Source organism: Dermacentor silvarum, chromosome 8 (assembly GCF_013339745.2).
Source record: "Dermacentor silvarum isolate Dsil-2018 chromosome 8, BIME_Dsil_1.4, whole genome shotgun sequence".
Taxonomy (NCBI): Eukaryota; Metazoa; Arthropoda; class Arachnida; order Ixodida; family Ixodidae; genus Dermacentor; species Dermacentor silvarum.
In genome coordinates this window covers 71,535,473-71,559,965 of record NC_051161.1, presented here as the reverse complement: position 1 = coordinate 71,559,965, position 24,493 = coordinate 71,535,473, and the positions used below count along the sequence as shown (strand labels likewise).

Below are 24,493 nucleotides of genomic sequence, written 5' to 3'. Positions count from 1 at the left end.
TTTATGCCATAAACTAGCAGCGCCCATCACAAATATCTGTATTGCTCTCTTTTGCAGGCTGTCACCGGACCAGAGTTACAGTTTCTGGATGTAGTTGCAAGTTGGCCTGGATCGGTTCATGACAGCCGCATATTCTCGAAACAGTAGAGTGATGGTGCTTTACGAGCAAAAAGCTGTGCCAGGCATTCTTCTGGGTGACCAAGGTTATGCCTGCCTGCCATATCTGATGCCACCACTCAGAAACCCCGCACAGCTGCAGAAAAGAGGTAGAGCACATAAAGTTTTGCAACACCTAAATAAGTAATATTCAGCTTGGCCTGTGGTGCACAGTAGCCAACTTTGATGCAGATCTTCAGCATACTTTTTTTTGTACTACTGCTAAAAACCGTACTACGGTTACATGCCCAAGTTGTTATACAATGGAACTGCAGGTAGCGGAATACATTGACAGAGACTGATTTCTGTGAAATCCGAGATGCTTTTATGTACAAAATCACTGCACCTGCCAACATAATAAATAATCATTGCACAGATCCATGTAAATACCGAAGTTACGAGTTTGAGGTTTGAGTGTGAAAGCAACCTGCACTCCTAGGGTCTGTAACTGCATGTAGCTGCAATAAGATGGCTCATTACTATATCTTGCATGTTTTCTTCTCGTACAGGTACAATACTAGTCATATCAAGACCAGGAACACCGTGGAAAGGGCTTTCGGAGTGTGGAAGAGACGCTTCCCATGCCTGCGGACAAAACTGCTCACAGACACTCCCCGGTCTGTTGCCATCATTACAGCTTGTGCAGCCCTGCACAATGTTGCATATGCAATGCGGGAGCCCTGTCCAGTGTCCATTGATGAAGATGATGACTCAAGTTCAGGAGACGACCAAATTCAAAATGAATCTGACACTTTACTGGGCACACAATTGTGCAGCCGCCTCATCCAACGATGTTTTTCTTCTAGGCATACAGATGATGACGCAGCCTCCTCATGAAGGTTTAGCTAGCCGAGGAGCCCACATTATTGTGTGTACTGGAGCTTGAATGCATATTTAAGCACTCCATGTAGTTGAAATAAATCCAGGACCCTTCACAATGGCTCCCCCGTAGCTGCGGTATTTCTTGTCATGTTAAACCCCATTTATTTTTACTCAACACCATCGAGTACAGTGTTGCATCGAATGCAGCCCTGTTCTCTGTTCTTCACTTAATTACTGTGAAATGTTTTGAAGAAAGCAAATTACTGAAAATACACATAGCAAAAATTTTTTATTTAGTGATCCTTGCTGCTGTCAAGTGCTTCCATTTGTTTTAACAGAAGTTCTCGTTTTATTTTCTGCACTTCTTGGTTTTGTTTCAGCACTCGAATCTGCATCCTGTGTTGCATCTTCCGCATGCACCTTTCGTCGGCGTGCAGCTCCCTGATACCCTGCATTTTGAAGTCATGCTCCTCCTTCAGTAGCCTCATTCGTTCTTTGTGTTCAGCTTCCCTGTGTTTTTTTTCTGTGGTTATTGCGTTTACCCGAGCGGCTAGCTCAGTGTCCAACGCCTGTTGCAAAACGCCCAGTCGGCCAGTGCGAATAATTGGTACAAATGGCTCAGGAGCTGCAGCTTGGGTATCTGTGCTTGACCCACCAGCAGCATCGTCCACCCTGCAGTTTTCATCAACACTTGTCTGTGCACGTCCACTACTGCTGCTCCTAGTTGGTGTGGGGCTGCTGTGACCCATTGACTGCATAATGAAACCATCACTGTCGCTCAGGTCCAGTGTTGCATCTGCAATAAAAATAGCAGCTGATCAATCAATTCTTTACGATTCAGAAAAATGAGTGCAGCTATATGTTACACAGATAGCCAAGGTATTTTCTGGCTGAGTATTTTACGGCAGACGTCGTATTCAGTCTACTCAAGCTAAAACTTGGAATTAATTTCCATGAGAAATTAGGAGTGCACACAGCTTTCCTTCACTGCTCAAAGATTCTATGTAGCTAAATAAAACTAATATTGTTACTTATGATACAAGCCATGTTGTTTTTCTGTTTCTGTGATGCCTGTTTTGACATGGCACTCGACTGGTCTCTACATTTATTTTTTGAAACAATTTTGTTACTGGTACATTTTTGCAACCGCTTCGTAACTGTGTATGAGTTATTCCTGTTGTATCATGTGTATGTTTTCTTAAAATCTTTGTCTACATCATTTAAAAGAAAATTCGTTCATGACCAGGGCGAATTTTTTTTTCAACTGCTAATTTTTATTACAGATGAACATCTGTACGTTAGCCCTTATCCTGTGTTTCTCTGTTCTATGTTTGTGTTCCTGCCTGGGTCTTCTCAGATCAGGAGCTCTTTGGTTTGACTACTTCACACTGTAATCCATAAGATGTGTCTATCTTCACTCAGATGTGTACTCACTGTGTTCACAATTTATGAATTTGTATAATTATAATTTTATTGGACCCACAAATAGCCTTCAGCTATGGAAATTATTGGAAATATTGTGTGGGCTTTTCAGACAATAAAGATGAATCTTGTATGTTGCTTGAATAAAAAGGAATATTATAAGCACTTCTTGTTTCAATTACGAGGAACTTTAGGCAAACTTCAAATGTGAGCATGCTATTTCAACAGCACAGCAAGTAGCATTGTACACGCTTGGCAAAAAAATATTGCAGTTGTAGTTAACACAGTCACTAACAGGTTGAGCACGCTTATCGAAAGTTGTAGCGGCCGCCTGAGTTATCCGTACCTGGTACACCTCAAACGTGCCCTGCGGTCATTCTGTAGCATCACATAGCGCTGCCATGCATCTTGACTTACCGTCATCACTGTCGTCCCGTCCGCTCGCTTGTATCATTCCATTGACGATGTCATTCACAGTTTCTGTACCAGGCAGGCGTAGAGGACGATCGCTGTCGAACGGGTTTGGAACCCTGACGGCCAGGTGCGGCACGATGGCCTCAATTTGCGCTAGGCGCTCGTCCATGGGTGGAGGTGGTGGCCCGCCTCCTGTAAAATACCATATCTCATTGCCAATTCAGAAGAAACGAGGAAAGCCTACCTGTGGCCATGACGTCGCGGATATTCTTCGCTTTCTCGCGCTTCCACTTTTGCTTGAGGTTGTCCCAAAACTTTTTTGGTGGTTTGACGTCGCGGTGACGAACGAGAGGCCGGCTATTATACTCGGTGCACAACTTGTCCCAGGTCCTGGCCTTCGCGTGTATTGAAACCGCGTCTGAACGTTTGTTCTCGAGGCACGTCTTGTGTAGGTTGACAAGCTCCGTCAATAAGTATTTTTCTTCTTCCGTAAAATACGCTTTTCCAGGCATTATTAGGTTCTAGACTGCGCTGTTGGAGACAACACCCGCTCAAGGCAAAACACGACGAGAAACACGCCTTTTCGGAGCCGGCGGGCAACGATCACGCGGGCGCTGTTTCCAGACGTCATCCGTTTTCGTGCTTTTCTGTTGAAAATGTTTAGATGAAATAACCAAAGTAGCAAAGAAAGCATCGATACGTCTCCGTAGATATTTGTGCTAAAATAATAATGCCAGCATTCATTTATTTGGCTTGATAAAGGCGTTCAGTTGCAATTGTTCACAAGAACCCTCGGACCCAAACGGGCGACATTCGTTTATCTCCTTGTTGAGGCGGTCCTCTCCTTAGGACAGGTGAGGGGCGCTTTCAGAATGCGCTGCCGCCCTTCGCGCACCCTCTCAGGCTAGGAAGCACGAAGGGTTCTTTGAGTAAGGATAGGAAATGGTCGAAGGAAAGGAACGTTTCAGAATTTGGGCCTTAGGTTCTCTATAGAACCAAATGTTATCAAATGTAATATTTTCTTTTGACACCTAGTGCATAAGTTTCAGTTTACTCAATGCGCTGATCAAATGAATGGTGTAAATTTTGAGTGTTCCGAAATTAGATAATGCGCCGTTTTCTTACAACCTTTCCTCCGAGGAGTTCTTTATTTTCCTCCACTGTGCGGGGTTTTATTTTGCTGTCTTCGATGTGGATACAAGTGCACAGAGAAGAAGACAAATGCCTGCACTCTATTATTGACCCTTTTCGTGGCGATGCCGTGGGCGCTGCCATGTTTGATCACGTGGTGACGCGCCCATTGCTTGCCTAAACTGCCTTCATTGCCTCCTTCTTTACAATGAAAGTGTATGACGCTGGCCCGGCTTTGAAAACCTCTGTTTTCGGAGATATCGTTGACGGTGACTAGGTGGACGACACGAAGCTTTGATCACAGCTTCAGAGAACATACAAAAGTGCTTTCGGAGCTGATTAAACTATATGTCCAAACGGTGCAAGCAGCGTATATGGTACTTGTTCTAAAAGCGGGGCTAAATATGTATTCCAAGTATCCAAGCTTTCCGATTATGAATTCATTCAGGATTAGTTTGTTTTGCTCTTTGTTCTTTGTTCGGCAAATATTTTGAAGCAGTTGCTTGTCTGTTTCTGATTCAGTGAAGTTCCTCGGTGCGGCCACTATCTGATTATTTTCTGCCTAATCGCTCGCGGGTGTGCTCAGTTCCGATAGATTTGTTCTTGCTGCGCACAAGGCTTGAAACGTAACTGTTTTGTAGATTATAATACCTTATTGTAGCAAATATATAATAAGCCCAGTAACTCGCTTACTCTTGTGGACCGTCACAAAACATTCAGCTTCGACCATTCGTGCGCCCTAGGTGTAGTCCGTCATTTGTTGTGCGTATACACTGGGCATATATTCAAGTGTGCACCCATTTACTTATTATTGATACGTCTACGATAGAGTGGGCGTAAGTTTTCCTGCCGTTTCGGAGAGATGTGTATAGACAACGTGCGCGAAACTTGCTATGACAGGAAGCGCGCTACTCCCTTTGTTTAACGAGTGGTACTCATTCTTGCCGACGTTCTGGGGATGAAGCCCTTTCTATGAAGGTTAGCGATACAAGGCTGGCGGATGAGAAAATTTCTGTATCCTCGAGGAAAGCCGTACATCATGAAGTGCCGGTAGCATGTTCGGACAGTTGCAGTAGCGGTCCACGAAGTTGGCCACACAGATTCATTCTATTCCTTAACATGCCAGTCACTATTTTTGCAGCCAACTACTGCACACGTCTTCAACCCACATGATTAAATCTAGCATGATTGGAGCGCAGTGTGTTAGCGAAAACTCAGTTGCATTTCCGACAGCTGATCGCACAGAGGCAAGGTAGAAGCGGTAATCATTTCGCATTCGTGCGCGGTCGCTAGCTAAGGAGAGGTATGGCGCGCCGCCGTGAGTGCCATCTCGTTTCTCTAAAACAAACTGCTCCGCGAAAATGGTCGGTAGCGCGACAGCTTTATGTTCCGTGATACCTTTCGCACCTTGTACATATCGGATAAATTAGAGCTTGTAGTTAAGAAGAACTGGTTCTTATACAATGCCGTATTCGTTATTCATTTTTTCAACGGAGCGTCCTTTGCTACATCATCAAGGTCTCCCGAACAATATACAAGCACTTGACTTGAGGTTGGTCCTCTGGAGAAGCAAGTAACCGTGTTGTGTTACAGAACTGAAACATTAAGAAATCACATAGGCATATTGTCCTGTCATGAAATCTCAACTCTCATGTTTCTCCACAGACAGCGAAAGAATAACTGAAAGAAATCAGGTGTTATGCTGATGTCACTCGTTCACATTTTATTTTCTGGTTGGACAACCAGGCTATGTTTTCCACCACATTTTTTTGATAGACATGGGTCAGGTATGGCTGGCGCAGCATAATGTCATAAAAAACACAAATCCGTAGGAAAGTGAGCGTGGCATCATGAACTTTCTCTTTCTTTTAATACACTCTTGTGGGCAATGCTTAGGTAAAACAACGAAGGAAACTTGTCCTCGAATCTGTGGAGCAATATTTCTGGAACGTTTAATGCACGGAAATTTCGCGCACCACTTCATTTTTTTTATCGACAAGGAGTCAGAGGCAAAACGTTGTTAGCACAATAACTTTATATATTACAAGGTACGCGCTGCTTTCAAGCGAATAGACTGTTCCAAGTAACAATATCATCGCCGGTGAAAGAAATTCTTGTGTTGCAGATGAAGGCAGAGATTCGCCACAACATCGTTCACTCGCCATACACAAACGTCGAGGTCCCAGCTTACGATTCCATGTTCTCATTCTTCAAAAGCAGGCTCGTAAGGTACGGCGAGCGCACCGCACTTGTAAGTATGCTGCAGTTTCACAAAGGGAATATTGCCCTCGTAAAATTTAAGATTGGTTTTATTACCCACTTGTTTTCCTCGACACCAAAATACCACTCTGCGTTTGCCATATCATTCACCCGATAGGTGTCTGCTGCTAAGCGTGTCTCGAAGAGTCAGTCACCATCTAGTGACTCGCAAGTGATACCGAACATTTGCCAAAATCGCACGGAAGAGGACTTGCGAAGTCAACCTGTGTTTGTGCGCTCCAACGCACACACGCGCAATGACATATCAAGTCCGCGTAAGGCAACAATGATACATGGTGCCACAGTTCGCAAAAAAAAAAAGAAAAAGAAAATACGGCAGAAACCATGCTCCACGATCATCCAAGTCAATGTGAAGCATCCCTCCCCTGCACTTGGCGCAAAGCACGAACGAGCTGAACGAACTGAAATTTATGTTTTTAGCCATGAGGGAATTGAGCGCCGGAGGTGGAAGGGGCCTGGAGGTGGAGTGGAGAATCGATTTGTGCTTCGATGCCGCGGTGCTCGCCGCCCATGTTCGCGGTGTCCATACGCTTGCGTGTAATCCGCCTTCACGAAGTGAATGGTCACTGTAATTATTATTATTTTATTCATGCGAAATATATGTACCACATATTTGAGCGGCTCCCTTGTACACGACAGTGTCCCAAGCTAGAACTCATCATTATTGTGCAAATTCTTTTTTGTTCTTTTTTTTTCACATCGCAAGTACCATGCGCGGAAACATCTTCCACGGGTTTCCTAACCCAGAGAGAGAGAGAGAGAGAGGGAATCAGAAATCTACAGGAATACTACTCTCTGCTGCAGGCGCTTCTTCCACGCCTGCAATATCTTGCTAAACTCGTCTTGAATCGAGAACTAAAACTCATTGTAATTTTTTTTCAGGTATACAGGGATCAGTACTTGAACTTTACGAACTTATTGCAAAACGTTCAGCTTTGTGCTGGTCGACTGCAATGTCTAGGAATCAGCCCTGGAGAACGCGTGTACTGTCACGTAGCCAACAACATTGACAGCTTTGTGGCAGTATGCGGTGTTCTCGTCTCGGGAGCGAGATTTGTGACATCGGACATAAACTTCACAACCGGTAAGCAAAAATTTCACTAACCAATAAAGCGCAAAAATGAAGACAAATCCTCCAGAACACATATTTCCGTCTGTAACTAGCTTCTTGGCCTCGAATTAGAGACGAGGATCACTGCTTCCTTTCGCTATATTGTGAAAAAGCATTGCGCTACTATCATATTAGTACTAGTATCATGTGCCGATTCCATTCAGTATACCTCTTCCGGCTTAATCGCTTTTGCAGGCTTTTTTTATATACTTTAGAGAAATTTCTACTGCGTAGCTTAATGTTAGCCAAGAGTTTTCAAACAATGGCGAACTATCCTGCACATTACTCGTGGACAACTTTCTCTGGCAGCTTTCTGAGGCAAAGCGCGCACAAGAATGATTCTCAACAAAAGTCCCCTATTATCATTCATGTTTGGTTAAAGCTAAGAAGAGGAAACAAACGGCGTTATTTACAACAGCCAAATAATACAGACCACTCAACGGAGTGGTAAATAAGGCCTTTTCTTTCTGGTTTTTCTCTTCCGCGTCGGAGAGGGGGGGGGGGGGGGGGGAGGAAATCCAAGAAACGAAAAGCGCTGTCAAATCATGTTGGACTACTTGGCGCGATAATGCATGCACAGAAGCTCAGACCCCGTAGCTTGCCTTCATTTCCACAGAAAGCTGCCCGCAAGTACGGACAGCTGCAACTCGTGCAGTGAGATTTCTGTGGCACTGCACGAGTTGTAGAGGTACGTTGCTAACAAACAGGGCAGAGAGTCAGTTTGCGATAGTAACTTCCATCGCAAGATTGGCTTATCACTGATTGGTGAGACTGAAGAGCTGAGGCTTCTTGTGCTGGAGGTTTACCAGTTCGGGTCTAGCATGAAGTGCATCAAGAAGATAAGCAAAACATCAGCAGAAACAGTTCACCTCATTCAGAGAATTGTGCCACGGAGTGGTGGGGCTCGCAATGACGTGGCTCGTTTCCTCGTGCGCTCCGTCCTGCAGCCCCGTATTATATCTCAACCCCAGTTCCGACGACTGACTGCAGCCGTGGCCTAGTGGTAGAACGCCCGCCTCGGCTGCGGGAGGCTGTGGGTTCGATCTCTACCCAGGAGAAAAACCGGTGGGTTCCCCGCGGCACCGGGATTTGAACTCGGTACCTCCCGCATACGAGGCATCCGCCTCGTATGCGGGAGGTACCGAGGGCTCACGTTGGTTTCGACGGGAATTCAGGGCGCAGGCTCCTTTCCCAAGCGTATCACCCCTGAAGGAAGCCGAACGCCAGGCCGGGGTACGCTTGTACCCTTTTGAACCAGTGGGTGCCCGGGGGCGGTGGGAATCGAACCCACAGCCTCCCGCAGCCGGGGCGGGCGATACGCCTCGGCTGCGGGATACGCGCTCAACAGTGAGACAAACTTGAGCTTATCAACAGAAGTGCCATGACAGCAATTACGGATCACTCTCGTCTAACACCTATACCAACTCTACAAGAGCACGCATAGCTTAACACCATTTCTGAGCTTGTTGAGCAGTGACAGCAAGCAAGAAAGCTTAAAAGGTGCCACATACTGGCAGTCGCGGCACTCCATTCCTATTTCTATGGAGATTGAGCCATGACTACGAACTTGGACAATCTTCCACCATAGAAGTATAAACTGTAGTGAAGAAGAGGGACGATGCAGTGGGGGCATCCTTACCAGCGCTATCTAGTGGGGCAGTCTCTCTAGCGCATCGCTCGGACTAATCCGCTCGCGCTCGCGGTTCCCTGAACTGATCGGACGGTCAGCCCTAACGCTTGCGTGCTATGTTTAAACGCCTTTACAAGTGGTGGAGAGTGCTACGCTCGAACGCACCCTGGAGCTTCGATCCCGTACCCTCTCTTCAACCATGTCTCAGGACGCATCTCAGCCGACGACCCAGCAAACGCCTCTCGCACCCTCCGTCGTGTGCTCTGGTCTACCTCGCCACAAGGATCCTCCTGTTTTCAGCGGCCCAGACGACAACGACGTGGAGGACTGGCTGTCCACGTACGAGCGAGTAAGCCTAATCAATAAATGTGACGATGCCGCGAAACTAAGCAACGTGCTCTTTTACCTCGCCGGCGTGGTAAGCCTCTGGTACAACGAAGTAATTCGACCCTCGAAAAGTCCATGGGCTTCTCCTGTCGTCCTTGTTACAAAGAAGGACGGCTCCGTAAGGTTTTGCGTCGATTATCGCCGGCTTAACAACATCACTCGCAAGGACGTCTATCCCCTGCTACGCATACACGACGCAATTGACTGCCTGCAAGGAGGCGAGTTCTTTTCATCGCTGGATTGGCGCTCCGGGTATTGGTAAGTGCCTATGGAAGAAGTAGATCAGCCGAAAACAGCCTTTATCACGCACGACGGCTTGTACGAGTCTAACGTCATGCCTTTTGGAGTCAGTAATGCGCCAGCGACATTCGAGCGCATGATGGACACAGTTCTGCGAGGCTTAATGTGGCACACATGTTGGTGCTATCTTGACGACATTGTAGTTTTGGCGCCCGACTTCCGAACGCACCTCGAACGCCTCCGGCGTGTTTTGACGCGTTTATCGAACGCCGGCATAAATTTAAACATAAAGAAGTTCCAATTTGCTGCACGGCAACTCACGATACTTGGCTATGGCGTATCCAAGGGCGGAATTCTCCCCAACCCCGACAAACTTCGTGCCGTTGCCGAAATCCCCAAGCCAACGTCCATCAAAGAATTGCGCAGTTTCATCGGTCTATGTTCTTACTTCAGAAGCTTCATTCGAAATTTTGCCACCATCGTATCGCCCCTGACGAAGCTCCTAGGGGACGACGGGCTCCTCACCTCGTGGTCATCAGAGTGCGACGAGGCGTTGACGAGTCTTCGTAGTTTGCTGACATCCCCCCCCCCCCCCCCCCCCCAATTTTACGCCACTACGATCCGACGGCCCCTACAGAGGTACACACAGATGCCAGCGGTGTTGGCCTTGGCGCTGTCCTCGCGCAACGCAAGCAAGGGTTCCCTGAGTATGTCGTCGCTTATGCCAGCCGAACGCTTACGAAAGCCGAGAATAATTCCACCGTGACAGAAAACGAATGTCTCGCGATCATCTGGGCTCTTACTAAGTTCGGGCCATATTTGTATGGCCACCCATTTGATGTAATCACGGACCACCACGCACCATGTTGGCTGGCGTCATTGAAAGATCCGTCCGGCCGTCTTGCACGTTGGGCACTTCACCTGCAAGACTACGGCATCCGCGTACTCTACCGCAGCGTACGACACCACTCGAACGCCGATGCCCTCTCGCGCTCTCCCTTGGCTGACAACAATATATCTCGGTTGCCTGTGTCTTCCATCGACCTTCGCACCATCGCTTCCGAGCAGCGCAAGGAGCCCTGGGGTGCTATGCAGGATGCCCCGAGTTTGGCGAAACTCGGGATCTTCACGAGCTCTGGCGACGAGCCAATATCAAAGAACAAATGGTAACGAGACAAAGTTTGTCCATCGGCACGCCTCCAGTTTCATTGGTTAATCTAGATTCACTCTGGGTTGCTATTATTCCTTGGGCGTTGCCATATGGGCGGTCGACAAACTGGGGCTCACGTGATCATACGGTCGGTGCATGGTCGTGCCTTCTTTCACTTCTTGTTTGTCGTTCCACCGAGTGCAATACAGGCACAAGCAAGTTATAAAATAAATTCATTTAGTACAATAATATTAGTCACATTAACGTGGGTTGTAAGCATTTTAATGTTTCCACGATGTACACGGAATATGTATTAGACTAATTTGTAGTTAAATACGTTTCGCGTTATGCCACGAGGGGACGATCGCCCCCCTCTTTTTTTTCTGAATTCGATTGGCACGGCTCGATACGTGCTTGCTCTAGCATTTCCGAGCACCGATTGGTGTGCGCTTGCTTTTCTCACTGGGTTTCCAACAGATCACTCGTTGCTCCTTTGCTCTAGATTGGATTGGTGCGGCTCGCTACGTGCTTGCGCTCCCTTTTCCGAGCAGAGATTGGTGTGCGCCTGGTTTTCACACTGGGCTTTTAACAGATTGCTCGTTGCTCGCGCTAAAGAAAAGCTGCGAGTAGCGCGCGCATCCAGCTACAAGACGAAGTCAGCGTCGGCTAGCGCATAAGTGGTTTGCCGCGCGCTTACCGTGTAAGCACACAGGAATGCCGGAAAGCACACATACAAGGGTCAGAAAACTACGCTTTATTTTCTTTTACTTTGCGATACACCTTCATACTGGCAAGCGTCGAGCGATGGCTTCTAACAACCGCAGGAAAGAGTCTTTGTAGTGGCTAGCCCGAGCGATCCGTGGCTTCTAACAAACGCACGAAAGGGTCTTTGCAGCGCACGTGGACGTTGACTGCCACCACATGCATCCCAGGTGGGACTCCAGCATCGGTGCAATTACCCTGTACCCATCGCTGACGAGGGAGCGCTTCACTTTTTGACAATAACTTTCTTTTTTTTTGCGTGTGAACGCCCGTGATGGGGTCCACAAAGTTCACGCTTTGGTTGACTGTCTACCAATGCGGATTGAGGCATAGCCCCGTTAGCATCTACTAAATTTGGGATACATTTGTATGCGGCCAATTCGTCACTATGAATAATGGTCCCCGGTTGAACACTGGCTGCAATAATGGCGCCTAGCGTCGCCGCCTTTCGTCGGTCGACTTTGAAAGTCGCAGCACCCCTCTGGTCGCGCAGAACATGCCGAAGACCCATGGGCCCCCAACTTTAACACCGCCGTAATTTTAGCGGCTGGCGGAAAGTTGTCGCCCATCATTAGGCGGCCTCGATTGTATACTTTTGCGCGCCGCGAAGAAGGCACTCATCAATTTGCGCTATCTACCCGGGGTACCAAGTGGAGGTCGCGCCAGCAGTTCGTCCCTCGCGACCTTACGAGGGTAGTTCGTCCTGTCGGCGATGGTGTGATCCTATAGAGGAAACAAGTCGCCGGTCATCTCCTTCAACAGCCATATGTCTACGCTTTTGCTCACGCAGTACGTGAGCCAAATCAATTGCCGCCTGGAGAGGTGGTCGTTCGGACGGCCGAGGCGGTCAGTGTTGGCGAAGTAACGTCCTTCGCCTCTCTGACCGTGCAGTGCAGCTTTACCGTGTAACCGCGAAAACTGATTTCGGCACCTGTTGCATCGGAAGGCAGCCCGGCTTCCATTCTGAGTCTTCCAATATAATGTGACCACTTCGCCTACGCAGGTTGGTTGGCCCGGGTTGAACCCCAGGTGCTCGCAGGTGCCCCAGTACTTCGATGACGACGCCGGACCTGGCCTGGGGCTAGGGCGCGGTGGACGAGCAGCGCTTGAAACAGGAGAAAGCCGAAGTGATCGCACGAACTTTTCCTCCGCAGCTTGGTCACATCAGTCTGTGCTCGGAAAGCATAATATGCCCGCCACGCAGTCTCCACAGACAAGGGCGTTCGCCTAACTCGTCACACAGCCAGCGCACTGACGTTTTGGAAAGGCAAAAACGACGCTGAAACTCTACGTCGGTCATGTAGGTGAACGGGTCCAGATGGTCATATTGAGGCTTGCCGCCGCTGGATGCGATGACACAGGCTGCTGCTGCCGCCGCCATGCTCCCGAGTTTAACTCGAGGGGGGTTTCGCGATGTACGAGTTTGGCACGAGTTCGCCTGTTAATCAAAACCATAGGTCACGCCCCGAGCGAGGCATGTAACTCTTGGGCGCGCCCACCACGGTTGGGCCACGCCCAACTTATTTTTGGACAACAGCGACGTGGTGCGGAACTGAGAGGCATTAACAATCTTGACCGGCGAAATAAAACACGCACAACGCACTGTCATCGGTGATGTACTCTGCACCACTATAAAAAAAAAAAAGTGTCGACTTTCGCTGCCTTATGCATATGTCTTCCTGGGCTGTGATGGCCCCACAAGACGGTTCATTGCCTGCGTTGTGGCGACGTAGCGCAGAGCAAATAATTATCGGGAGGCCACTGTAGCTGCTTGCAAGGCGTCGATGCGCCGCGGTGGACGACGATCCTGAGCAGTGCGTAGTGTTTTCCAACGACAACGTATCGCAGCTGTCATTTGAGATGGCTGCTCTGTCAATGATATAGCGCAGCAAACACGGTCAGCGGTCAGCGCAAACGCACCCAGTGCAATGGCATTTTGTCATCACAAGCACGACACACTAAACAATTGCAACACCTTCCTGCGTTCGAAGTCTAATTTCCTAACTGCACACAAGAGCCCTCACCCACCAAAATGTGATTGCTGCGCTGTCGTTACGATATCCATCTTCGATCGCTGTTAGCTCAGCAGCAGAGGCAATCGGCAAGCACATTGGAGTGAACAACACACTCAAATTCTGCGCACATGCGCACGGAGGCACCTTCACTGGGCAAGCGGTGACAAGCGACGAACTGTGTCGCTGGGCAGCACGTTCCTGTTCGCAATGCAGACTTCGCGTACGCAGATAAACTGGTGCATTTTCATTGTGCTGCGTCACTACGGACTCAGAATACCGCACAGCCATTTTGCAGCGACAGCCGTTGCTCCCGTCTCTATGGCTAGAGTGTCGTTTTAGTTGGTAAAGGGGCGGCCTTAATAGCCGCCGCAGTGAATCACCTGCGGTGAACAGCCATGCCGCAGCGCTGCGTTGCCATTCCCTTAATAGGCAGGGAATCGACAGATCATTGCCATGACTGACTTTATGCGTCATTATCGCATCGACTTTATCGAACATAGCCCTGCAGCGCCCCTGGCGACTGCTCACTGCATGAGTTCCCTCGTGCTTGCGACACTCTAGAATGTATCCGCTTGTAAGCTTTCGCCTCACTGTCGCCACTCGCGGCAAAAAAGTGCAAAATTTAATAATTCATTCTATGTCCGTTTGTCATCACAAATTTACAGCATTCAAAACAAAAAACCGATACTTTAAGAAGTAAAATATTGGTTATCTTATTTGTTGTATTTCAAGGTATTCGATTGAGGGAAAGTGTAGGTGCAAGAATGCACCGCATGTGCCCTGTTCGCATTCGACGGAGGATAGAAAGATAATGCCCGAAAAAGGAGGCACGCCCTTGACGCGCCCGAGAAAGGCGTGGCAAGCGGCTCACGGCAAGTGTGCAGACAGACAGCGGGACAGTGACGGTATTGCTAAATTGCGATAATACGTTGACAACAATACGCGGCGCTGGCGCGTTTTGTTGCGCAGTCCTCTGTGCTTGAAGCCCGGCAGCACTGTGCCGCGCAGGATGCGCTCATGTTGTCATACGCGGCTTTATCTCGGCATTTCTTTTTGCCTGCTGTTATTGCATGTTCCTTGCTATCTTCGTTCACTGACTGCCATCGAGCAAACTCGGGTAAAACTCGGGTGAACGAGAAACTCGGCGCATCATGCATAGCACCCCTGGATTGCGTCGCTTATAGGCTGGCTCTCCGATACATTGACCAGGTCAACAACCCGCGCATTGCGCCGTCAAGCTCACCATTTCGCATTCGCGACGAGACGACCTGCTTCACAGGCGCAATTACAGCTCCGACGGCCACCAGTGGTTGTTAGTAGTGCCTCGCAGCCTGCGTTCCAATATTTACGCAGCTTTCCACGCCGATCCCCAGTGTGCCCACTCTGGCGTTTTCAAGACTTACCAGCGCCTTCAACAGCGGTACTACTGGCGAGGGATGTACAGCTACGTTGAAAAGTTCGTACGCTCTTGTCCCGATTGCCAGCGCCGGAAATCTTAACCCCACCTCTCGCCAGCTGGGCTGCAACCTTTACCTTGCCCCACCCGGCCCTTTGGGCGTGTCGGTATAGATTTGTAGGGCCACCTTCCCATGACATCGGCTAGAAACCGCTGGGATATTGTGGCAGTTGACCACCTTACGCGATACACTGAAACTGCGGCGCTTCCGCCAGCTACAGCGCGTGACGTTGCCTCTTTCCTGCTTTGTCGATTCATCCTACGTCATGGGCCACGTCCCCCGGCTCAGTGACCGCGGACGTGTCTTCCTCTCCGAAGTATTTGAAGCTGTTCTCAAAGAGTGCCACGCTGTTCATCGCACAACAACGGCGTACCATCCTCAAACCAATGCACTCACGGAACGATTCAACCGTACGCTCGGTGACATGCTCTCTATGTACGTCTACTCCGACCACATGAACTGGGACTCTATTCTGCCCTTCGTCACCTACGCGTACAATACCGCAAGGCAGAGCACTACTGGTTTTTCGCAATATTTCTTACTGTACGACCGGCACCCATCGCACACCATCGACACAATGCTACCATACCGGCCCGACGCATCTGACTGTGCGCCCACTTCTGATACGGTGAGACATGCCAAAGAGTGCCGCGACCTCGCCAGGGCCTTTACCTCCAATGACCAAGAGCGCCAGAAGAACACTCGCGGTGACACCACCTCTGCGCCTACCTTTCTTGCTGGAGCGCTTGTGTGGCTCTCAGTTCCTTCCGCTGCACCTGGTCTGTCTTCCAAGTTAATGCCCAAGTATGAAGGTCCTTACCGCATCGTCAAGCGTGCATCACCCGTCAACTATGTGATTGAGCCTGTTGAACCATCTTCGGACATGCGCCGTCGCGGTCGCGACATTGTCAACGTCGAGCGCCTCAAGCAGTATTATGATCCCCTAATAGTGACGAACTGTTAGGTCGCCGGACGGCTCCTTTTTTCGTCCCCGGGGTAATTGTAGTGAGGAAGAGGGACGATGCAGTGGGGCATCCTTACCGGCGCTGTCTAGTGGGGCCGTCTCTCCAGCGCATCGCTCGGACTACGCCGCTCACGCTCGCGGTTCCCTAATAAACTGATCGGACGGTCAGCCCTAACGCTTCGGTGCAATAAACGCCTTTACAAAACCACTAAATAATATCAAGACGACAAAGCTCCGCCGGCGGGTACACCCGATTGCAACAACTGAAACGACCGTACCTATTTGACACTGTGTGGTACACATGGACGCGGCGGTTAACTCAAAATGAGGACAAATAGCATTCTCAAGCCCTAAACATCCTGAGATCCAAGCCATTCGCAGCAACGTAACAGACTTTTCAGACCCCTAAATATTTGAGCTGCAGGCTATACACGATGCGATTGAAACCCTTGTGAAATTGGCTAACGTCAACGAAGCCCACATCTATACTGACAGGGGGGAGGGCGTGTTTGAGCGCGCAGCCGGTTCTACATAGCACCATGTAGCTGTTTGAGCGCTTCATTCATAACGCGGATCAGGTCTACGTGGGTGCTTGGGGGATGGGTTCAGGATGAATAAATGGGCAGAAAAATAGCTGTAGCGAAAATTGATCTTGTAAAAAAACCACCATTAAATCGGCACATATAGGCATACCGAACTACTTTACACGCTTCTTGGGTTTATGCGTGACCGCCACTACACGCAGTTGTTGCATTTACAAGTCCCTTACAACTAATCTACCCATGAAGCAGCAATGGCTCAAACATGTGTTCAAGCACAATCATTTATGCATCGGGCGTACTTTAAAGTGGCGATTGCTGTTTAATTCCTAGAATCAGTGAAACCTTACTAAAAGCCGAAGATGTTAATCGTTGTGGCATGTAAAACTTTCTTCTTCAGATGAATGTGACTGAAATAAGTGAAGAGAAGCACTAGAAAATGGACAAATAATATATAGCTGCACTTAAGCCAGATTACGTAATAAGTGGTAGACAGGTTGTTTGTCTAAGGATAATATTTTTTCAGTTAGAAACACAGTACTCTATTGTTAACAACCTGGTCTGTCACATAATTCTGAAGTTAGGCCGCATCCTGTGACAGAGAAGCATAGGTTCAACTGTTATTAAATATCAACAAAAATAGTACTGATTTTGTCCTGTGTCGAGCAGCGAACGAGCAGCTGTGTGAACTTTGTTGAAGGACTGAATACTGAGAAAACCATCTCTGCTTCCTGCTCTGTGCGCTGTTAATTGGCTTTTCTTGAACGTATTTACACTTCGCAAGTCGTACCACAAAAAATTAGAAATTAAGAACCAGAAATTTGCTTTTAACGGGGCAGTGTTGTCCCAAGAAAGCAAACTTAGTAACCCATGTTCGCAAGTCATACCAATGTCGATCCAGTAGTTCCCGTCTCGTTGCACGGCAATGGTAAATCTGAGCCGCGTTCGGTCTCTATCAGAATGGCTCAGCCGATATTCGCATGACGTTGTTAACTTTTGGCCATCATTGGGACAAGAATAAATCGCAACTATAGCCATATTGGAACTTCGCGGTACCCCTTGGGACATCATTAGGCCAGGTACTGTCAATGTTCTGCAACCGCCCGTGTTGCACACATTCGAGGCGCGTGGCCATCATGGTTGAAGGTTGTTACGTTAGGAATACATTTAACGCGAATCCGCAGAGCTTCATCAGTCGTTTACCCGATGGGGGCGTTGCTTGGGAGGTATATATCTACCATGACTCGCTCAATCTTCGCGTACTAAAGTGAGTCACTCAGCGCGGGCTATATTTCGATATACATATCCGATTTTTCATGAAAATTATTAGGAGAATCTAATAAGCGGAACTTGATGGACCTACTTCCGCATACGAATACCCTATAGAAATAGCAAGACATAGCAGGGGAAGGCGCGTTTCAGTTGCCTTCCTAGATTTCCCCCACATTGTCGAACAAAAGTGAAAAGTAGAACAGCAATGGGCATCTCGTCACAGTTTTCGGATGCTGATCTTGGAACTAGTGCAAGTCTAAGATTTATACTTTGTGGATGCGATTCGAGCAATGAGTGACTTCAATTTCGCCATTTGAACATATGCACTAAATAGTGAATAGGGTATTTATGAAAAAACTAGACTGTTATAAGATAGCCTATTTTCACACATAGTGTGATGTCCGCGACAGATATGAACTTCGGTGACTAGTAACCGTAATTTTTCTTAAATTCCACAATTTTTCTGCGCGGGAAAAGTCGTCACAGAAGCCACTCTTAGATAATAAATGATACAGACAGGTGTTATGGCAGCAACCCAATCGCACGAAGGGCCAACCCCAGCACCAGATGCCCACTTATGAACCTACTCATAGAAGTGCGAGATGCTTAGAAATCAGTCTTGATAAATGCCTTTCACATGTGGCACATATTTGTGCACCTGATGCGACAGGCCCGATTACGAGTCAGAGAAGAAATTTGGGCTAGTTTCAATTCCGGCCAGAATACGATCAATCATATTTCCTTTATCAATCTGCTTTGATGAAATGACCAAAGCCGGCGCACAGGGAACTACGAAAACACGTACCTATTACTGTAAAAAATAATTTAACATTTCCGAAAACATGAATAGTAGGAACACCGGCCTGATAAACAAAATGCTAAACGGAGGCCTAGCCTCTCCGCCACGTCGCGGGCCCGTTGGACTGCCCACAGTTGTGCTTCAAAATCCGGACTGCGTAGAGCAGCCAACCTACTTGGACGACGTAATGTCTTCGTCACCCCGTAACGCGGGGCACCGACAGAGCACGTGCTCTAAGTCGGCAATGTCTGAGGAAAGCGCGAAAGTGTTTGACGTTTGAATTTCGGCATAGATCCTGTGTAAGAGTGCGGGGCTAGGGTATGCCCCGACCTGCAAGAGTCTGAGGGTCAATGCCTCAGGCCTGTTCAATTTACTGTGCGGCGGCAGATACTTCCGCCTCCCCAGATAAAAGTACTTTGTGAGTTCATTGTACGAGGCCCCCCTGCCTCGTACAACGAATTCCTGTTGTCCGGAACCTCAGCGCCGTGCCATCCGGTAGCTACGCGGCCGATGACTTCTCGCGCAGCTCTGTGGGCCGACTCGTTGAGGTTGGATGGGACGCCCTCGGTCTGTTCCATGTGAGCGGGGGACCAGATGATCGTGTGTTGCTTGATTTCCTTGTCCCGTAGGATCCGCAAGGCCGGTTTCGAGACGGTGCCCTTGGCGAATGCTCGGACCGCCGATCTCGAGTCGCTATACATCGTCGTTCTCCCGTCATCAAGCAGGGCCAACGCTATTGCAGCCTGCTCAGCAACCTCGGCCGCCGTCGTCCGGACCGTCGAGGAGTTTGTTATTTTCCCTTCTTGATCGACGCTGACTTGAGCGAACACTTTTACGTCAGGGTACGGGGCTGCATTCACGAAACAGCAACTCCGGGCACGTGCGCCAGCCTCTTGCAGGAGGGCTTTAGCCCTAGCCCGTCGTCTGCCCACATTGCACTCGGGGTGGACATTCCGAGGAATGGGGGCAACGGTAATGCACTCTCTCTGTTCTCGAGGAATGCTAAGCAATGGCGTTGAAATAAAGTAATCTCGAGCCGAGTGAAATGTGCGTCTTGCATTGGGTGGCAGCGATGGGATCAGACGGGATGGAGCAAATGAACGATGACATGGTCAGCGCGCTGGGAGCGACATTGGAGCAGTGCAATCGGAGGTGGCTAACGTTATAGTAAAAGACACTTCCACATGTGAGAAATAGATATATGCTTTCTGCTGCCACCGTGATGTCGTTATCAGAGCGCTGAATGAGAAGGGTGCCGTATGGGGGACAAGTTTGACCGAGTGTGATGAGCGCAACGCTGTATACACGGAACCATGGGGAACATGTGAAATGCCTGGGTCTTTCGTCGAGCGCTTTATATTGGGCGATCACTTCATGCACCGGGTAGAAAGATCAAAGGACCCAGACGCATTCATCATCCCCAAGAGTAAGTTCACTCCGCGACTACAATTCAAGCTCTATGGATGCAAGGCAAGAACGAGAAAGACGAACTGCCCTGAGAAGCCAGTGGGGTTTAGAATAAAGTAGTCTTCAGCCGAATGTAGTGTGTGATAAGACGATGACGGCTTAAGTACAATGAGCTGACGGTTCTGAAATAACGATTGTAGTTGTATAACGATGCCAGCGTAACAACGGCACGGCTACAATGACATGACGATGCTGTGACGATGATGGTGTGACGAGAGTCAGATGACAAATTCAGAAAATGACGGCGATACGAATAACTTCTAAGGCATCACTGCGACAGTATGACAACGAATGCAGGACGACTTCATCGCGACGATCGCGTGACAATGGCATGACGAGTCAGATGACAAAGCTAGAATGACGACTACGCAATCACCACGAGAACATCATCACCACGAGCGAATACCTGGCGGTTCAAGCTATTAGAGAACTTGGACCCCAGGGTCGACGTTACAAGATAGATAGATAGATAGATAGATAGATAGATAGATAGATAGATAGATAGATAGATAGATAGATAGATAGATAGATAGATAGATAGATAGATAGATAGATAGATAGATAGATAAACTGGCCCAAAATAGTAAAATAATATTATTCGCCCTAATAGTTCCTGCAGACGCTTTCCGTGTGCAGGACAGACCAGTTTCTCGCCTTTTTGGTTGGTTGGTTGGTTGGTTTGTTGGTTAGGTGTTTATTATAGGCGGTGTTAGCCTGGAAGTCGGGTCCGGCAATCGCTCCACCGGTTAGTTTCTTTCGCTGTTCCGAAATCCGCTACTACAGGTCAATCAGTTCAGTGCCGCATATATATTCCAATAGAAGGCGTGGGATCTAGTTACAAACTATCCTCAGACCTTCTGAGAATATGACGTGCTACACACGCATTTGGAAATACTCTTGTCTGCAGGTTGTCAACTAAAGTCTTCATTTCAATATTCAAGCTCCGTAAGGAGCAAATGAAGATTTACGCGTCACCAACTTCCTGAAATTTTGTGCATGATTGATAAGTTTCTCGCCCAGTTTTGAGTGTGCATGCTACAGCGCAGTCCGACCCAGTTTTTGTGCTACAAATGAGAGCGGCTTTCATCTATTAAGGCCTTTCGATGCACACGGCTCCTGTGGTGGGGTCAAAAGCAACCGAAATAGGCAGCGAATTACGTCTTTAGAGAACCAGTGGTTGATCTTCGTTGTGACTGTTGGTGGTATTGGTAAACGTGAGAAGCAAAATTATAGATTGAGGAGGGAAATTATTGGCCTAAGTCTCATATTCTTTCCTCGTCGCTGCTAGAGCTACGAAACGCTGTGTTATAAACTGCATCGTCTTTGCTATCGGCTCAAATTTTCCAGTCCTTTCTCCGTAGTAGCTGCCGCTGCGTATAAGTGGTGCTACAGTGTACAGCCTTCACGTTTGGCCCACATCCAACTTGAAGGAAACGGCGCTGTAGAACAGGGAGCTGACGAAAGGGCACGAATGCGACACTGTAAATTGTGTACCAACCAGTCCAATTCAATATGCTATTGCCAAACATAACCAACTGCATAAACCGTATTGTTATACAGTGGTGTGCAACTCCATAAAGACGCACATGACGTCACAATACGTGTTTCGGCTTCTTACGCTCGTCTGGCACCTATGTAGAACTCAACAATCAGCATCTCGCAAGCTCCCTTCGAACGGCCGGAGTAGAAATCCTGCCGTCACCGTCATATGATCGTCATCACCGTCGTTGTCATCTTGTTTGTGCCCCCACACACGCGCTCGCGTAAAAGGTACGAGTGCTTGTCCTACAACAAATGCGTTGCTGTAAAATGATGACGCTTTGCGAAACCCGGAAGGGTGCTATAGCCAGCTACCGGTAAAACGTTTCGCTAACGCTGGTTCCGCAAAATTCACGCGGTCTGCATAATTTTTTTTTCTTTTCTTTATCTGCCCTCCGTGTGTGTGTGTCATTCTTTCTTATGTTGACGTCGGGCCGCTACGTAACAATTCATCTCAGTTCATTAGGAAGGCAGGCAAGAAACATTTCTAGAGGTGAAATGATTAAGATTGTGGCACGTAGGCTTCATGATCGCTGCTGCGGCAATCCGTCGCACGAGCATGAAAAGCTGCTTTTGAAGATTTTGGAGGAACACAAGGGAATCGTAGCGTAACATATATACTTTTTTTAGTTAAGTGCTAAAACAAACAGCTATTCCAGTCGTCGAGAGAAAGGAGACAGAAATGACAGAAATTACGTGCCATCGGTGTGCTTAATTTGTTTGCAGATGTACTGAACACACGTGCGAGTCCTCTTAGTACATGGCAGTGAATCTGGGTCCTTGCGTAATATTTTTGCAGATTGGTTCCCTCTACCTACCGTCGGCTGCTGTACTGCTTAAAAAACAATGACCTAATTGAAAAGACGCATACTGCCATCGAATAAGGTTTAGGAATAAATTACGGCGCATAAATAGTGATCTTTTATTTGAGAAATATGAGGTTTGCCCACAAGCCAAACAAATAAAGCTATATCAAGTCACTACACTCTTTTGTACTGTAGTTGTTTAGTTACCCATCCCTAAGTAATTAAATTCTCAAGTTATATTTAGGCGAAAAAAATGTTCCCATCAGGGTATGGTAGAGCTTTCTGTGCATTCCTATGTTGCGTGATATATTTTTAACTTAGTTCATAAAACAGCAGTTCTTCCTCTTAGTAAGTGCTAGTGAAACGTGAAACACAAACAACTTGATATTCCTTGGGCACCTGTCTTTGTATAATTCTAAAGTTCTCAACAGAGACCTAATTTTGAAGCTAAGGCATGCAATTGCAAAATTTTAATAACGGAATACATGGCACATCGTCACAGGCTTAGGAAAGCGAAGTAATAGTGCTAAGTAATAGTTAAATAGAATCAGTGCATGTTCATTTAAGGTTTCCCATGGAGAGACATCAAAAAAAATAAAAAAGAACAAGTACTCTAACTGTAAGGTCAATAAAATACTGCAGCCAAGCTTCATTGGACAAAAAAGAAGGCACAGATAACGGCCATCTTTATGTAAACTGACCAAAATACAAATACATAGTTTCCCAATCTCAGGGCTGAATGTTAACACTCATTAGCGAAAACCCTAAAAAGCATTTAGACCTAGTGTTTCTTGGGCATACTATGGCAGGCTGTTTATAGGAAAACCTGCATGTGCCTCCATACTAGCGGAAATTCAAGAAGAATGGGAGGTGCCAATTTTTCTATTGTACATTTCTCTAACAGTACTTAGCATTGAGAATACATCTCCTTGTTACAACCTTGTTACAAACAAGAAGCACAGAGTATGTTTCGTGGTAGATTAGATAATACAATGCCTCGATATCAATATTTACTCTTAATGGTTGACTGGAGGGAGGTCGTGATTGCGCGTAAGTGTGTCGCATTTCTAAGTGCTTTCTTTTTAATGAGTACGCGCTTCCAAAGAAAGAACAGTTGAAATGTAATGCTTTATTTGGGTGAATATACTGTTTTTCTATTACGTGTGCTCAATTTCGATCGGATAGATGTCCTTGCTCCTGTGTTTTATGTAGGTTGTGCGAAGGTGCCTTCTCCAGAACGATGACTTTGCTGTCAGGGAAACGTTCTACATGCATTATCCAGCGCTCGGTGTCTATTTGCTTCAGGAAATAAGTACCAAAAATTGCAGACACCGATAGATAAATCGACCTCTTCTCTTCATGGCCATGTGGTATATAGATATAGCTTGTCGCTTTGATATCCAGAAGCTATCAGACACTCCGGGATGTTTGCGAAGATAGTTGTATTTGCAGGAGGGGGCTGGCGTATGGCTGGAGCGACGACCGCGTTGGTGCCTGAGACGTCGTCCTTCGTCGCGTAGTCCTTTCCAACGCCCAATATGTGAAGCTGTGCGAGCTGCAGGTAAGCTGACAAGGCAGTGCACTATGATACTGGCTAGCGATGTCATAACGAAATTGTCATCTTACTTGAAACTTCTAAATATTCTCTGTTCATCCTGATAACGGTGGGCTGGTTGCGCATACGGATAAAACAGTGGTTTCTGTTGTGCTTTGAAAGTACCGGGGAATCCAGTTTGGGCACAGTTTCCACGCCATGTTGCGCTGCTCAGATTTCGACCTAGCGGAAGGCGCTACCACTGGCTTGAGGGGGACGGGCCAATGGCACGTTTCTTTTTTTCAATACAATCGGCTGCCAAAAAACTTGGCCAGAGCCGAGGTCGGCCGAGGACGCCGGCTGCAAAAGTAATAATGTATTTGGGAAACAACATTCTCTACGCGCGTTCCCTTTGTGCTTGCACGTACAACATGGCGACAATTTTTTTCCAAGTATACAATGTAGCTTCTATTCACTGCAGTTGTTCTACTGAGTGTACTGACTGTGAATGTAAACGACTAATATTTCAATATAAGTGCGACATGTTGGCGCTAGCACAGGAGGCAGATTAAAATGCTATGGCAGGTGCTAATCAA

At 47.6% G+C, this 24,493-nt stretch overlaps 2 protein-coding genes across 2 annotated transcripts in view; one reads left to right on the top strand and one right to left on the bottom strand.

Moving 5' to 3' along the window:
• Positions 1–3,117, bottom strand: part of LOC125947665 (uncharacterized) — a 23,868-nt gene extending 20,751 nt beyond the window's left edge. Inside the window, exon 1 of the mRNA XM_049672878.1 lies at positions 2,818–3,117. Coding sequence (XP_049528835.1) covers positions 2,818–2,983 — 166 coding nt within the window. The 5' untranslated portion in view covers positions 2,984–3,117. The remainder of the gene's footprint in view (positions 1–2,817) is intronic.
• A 20,715-nt stretch (positions 3,118–23,832) lies between these two features.
• LOC119461419 (sodium-coupled monocarboxylate transporter 2) overlaps positions 23,833–24,493 on the top strand; it is a 50,969-nt gene continuing 50,308 nt past the window's right edge. Inside the window, exon 1 of the mRNA XM_037722716.2 lies at positions 23,833–23,924. The gene's annotated coding sequence lies outside the window, so the exon portion shown is untranslated. The remainder of the gene's footprint in view (positions 23,925–24,493) is intronic.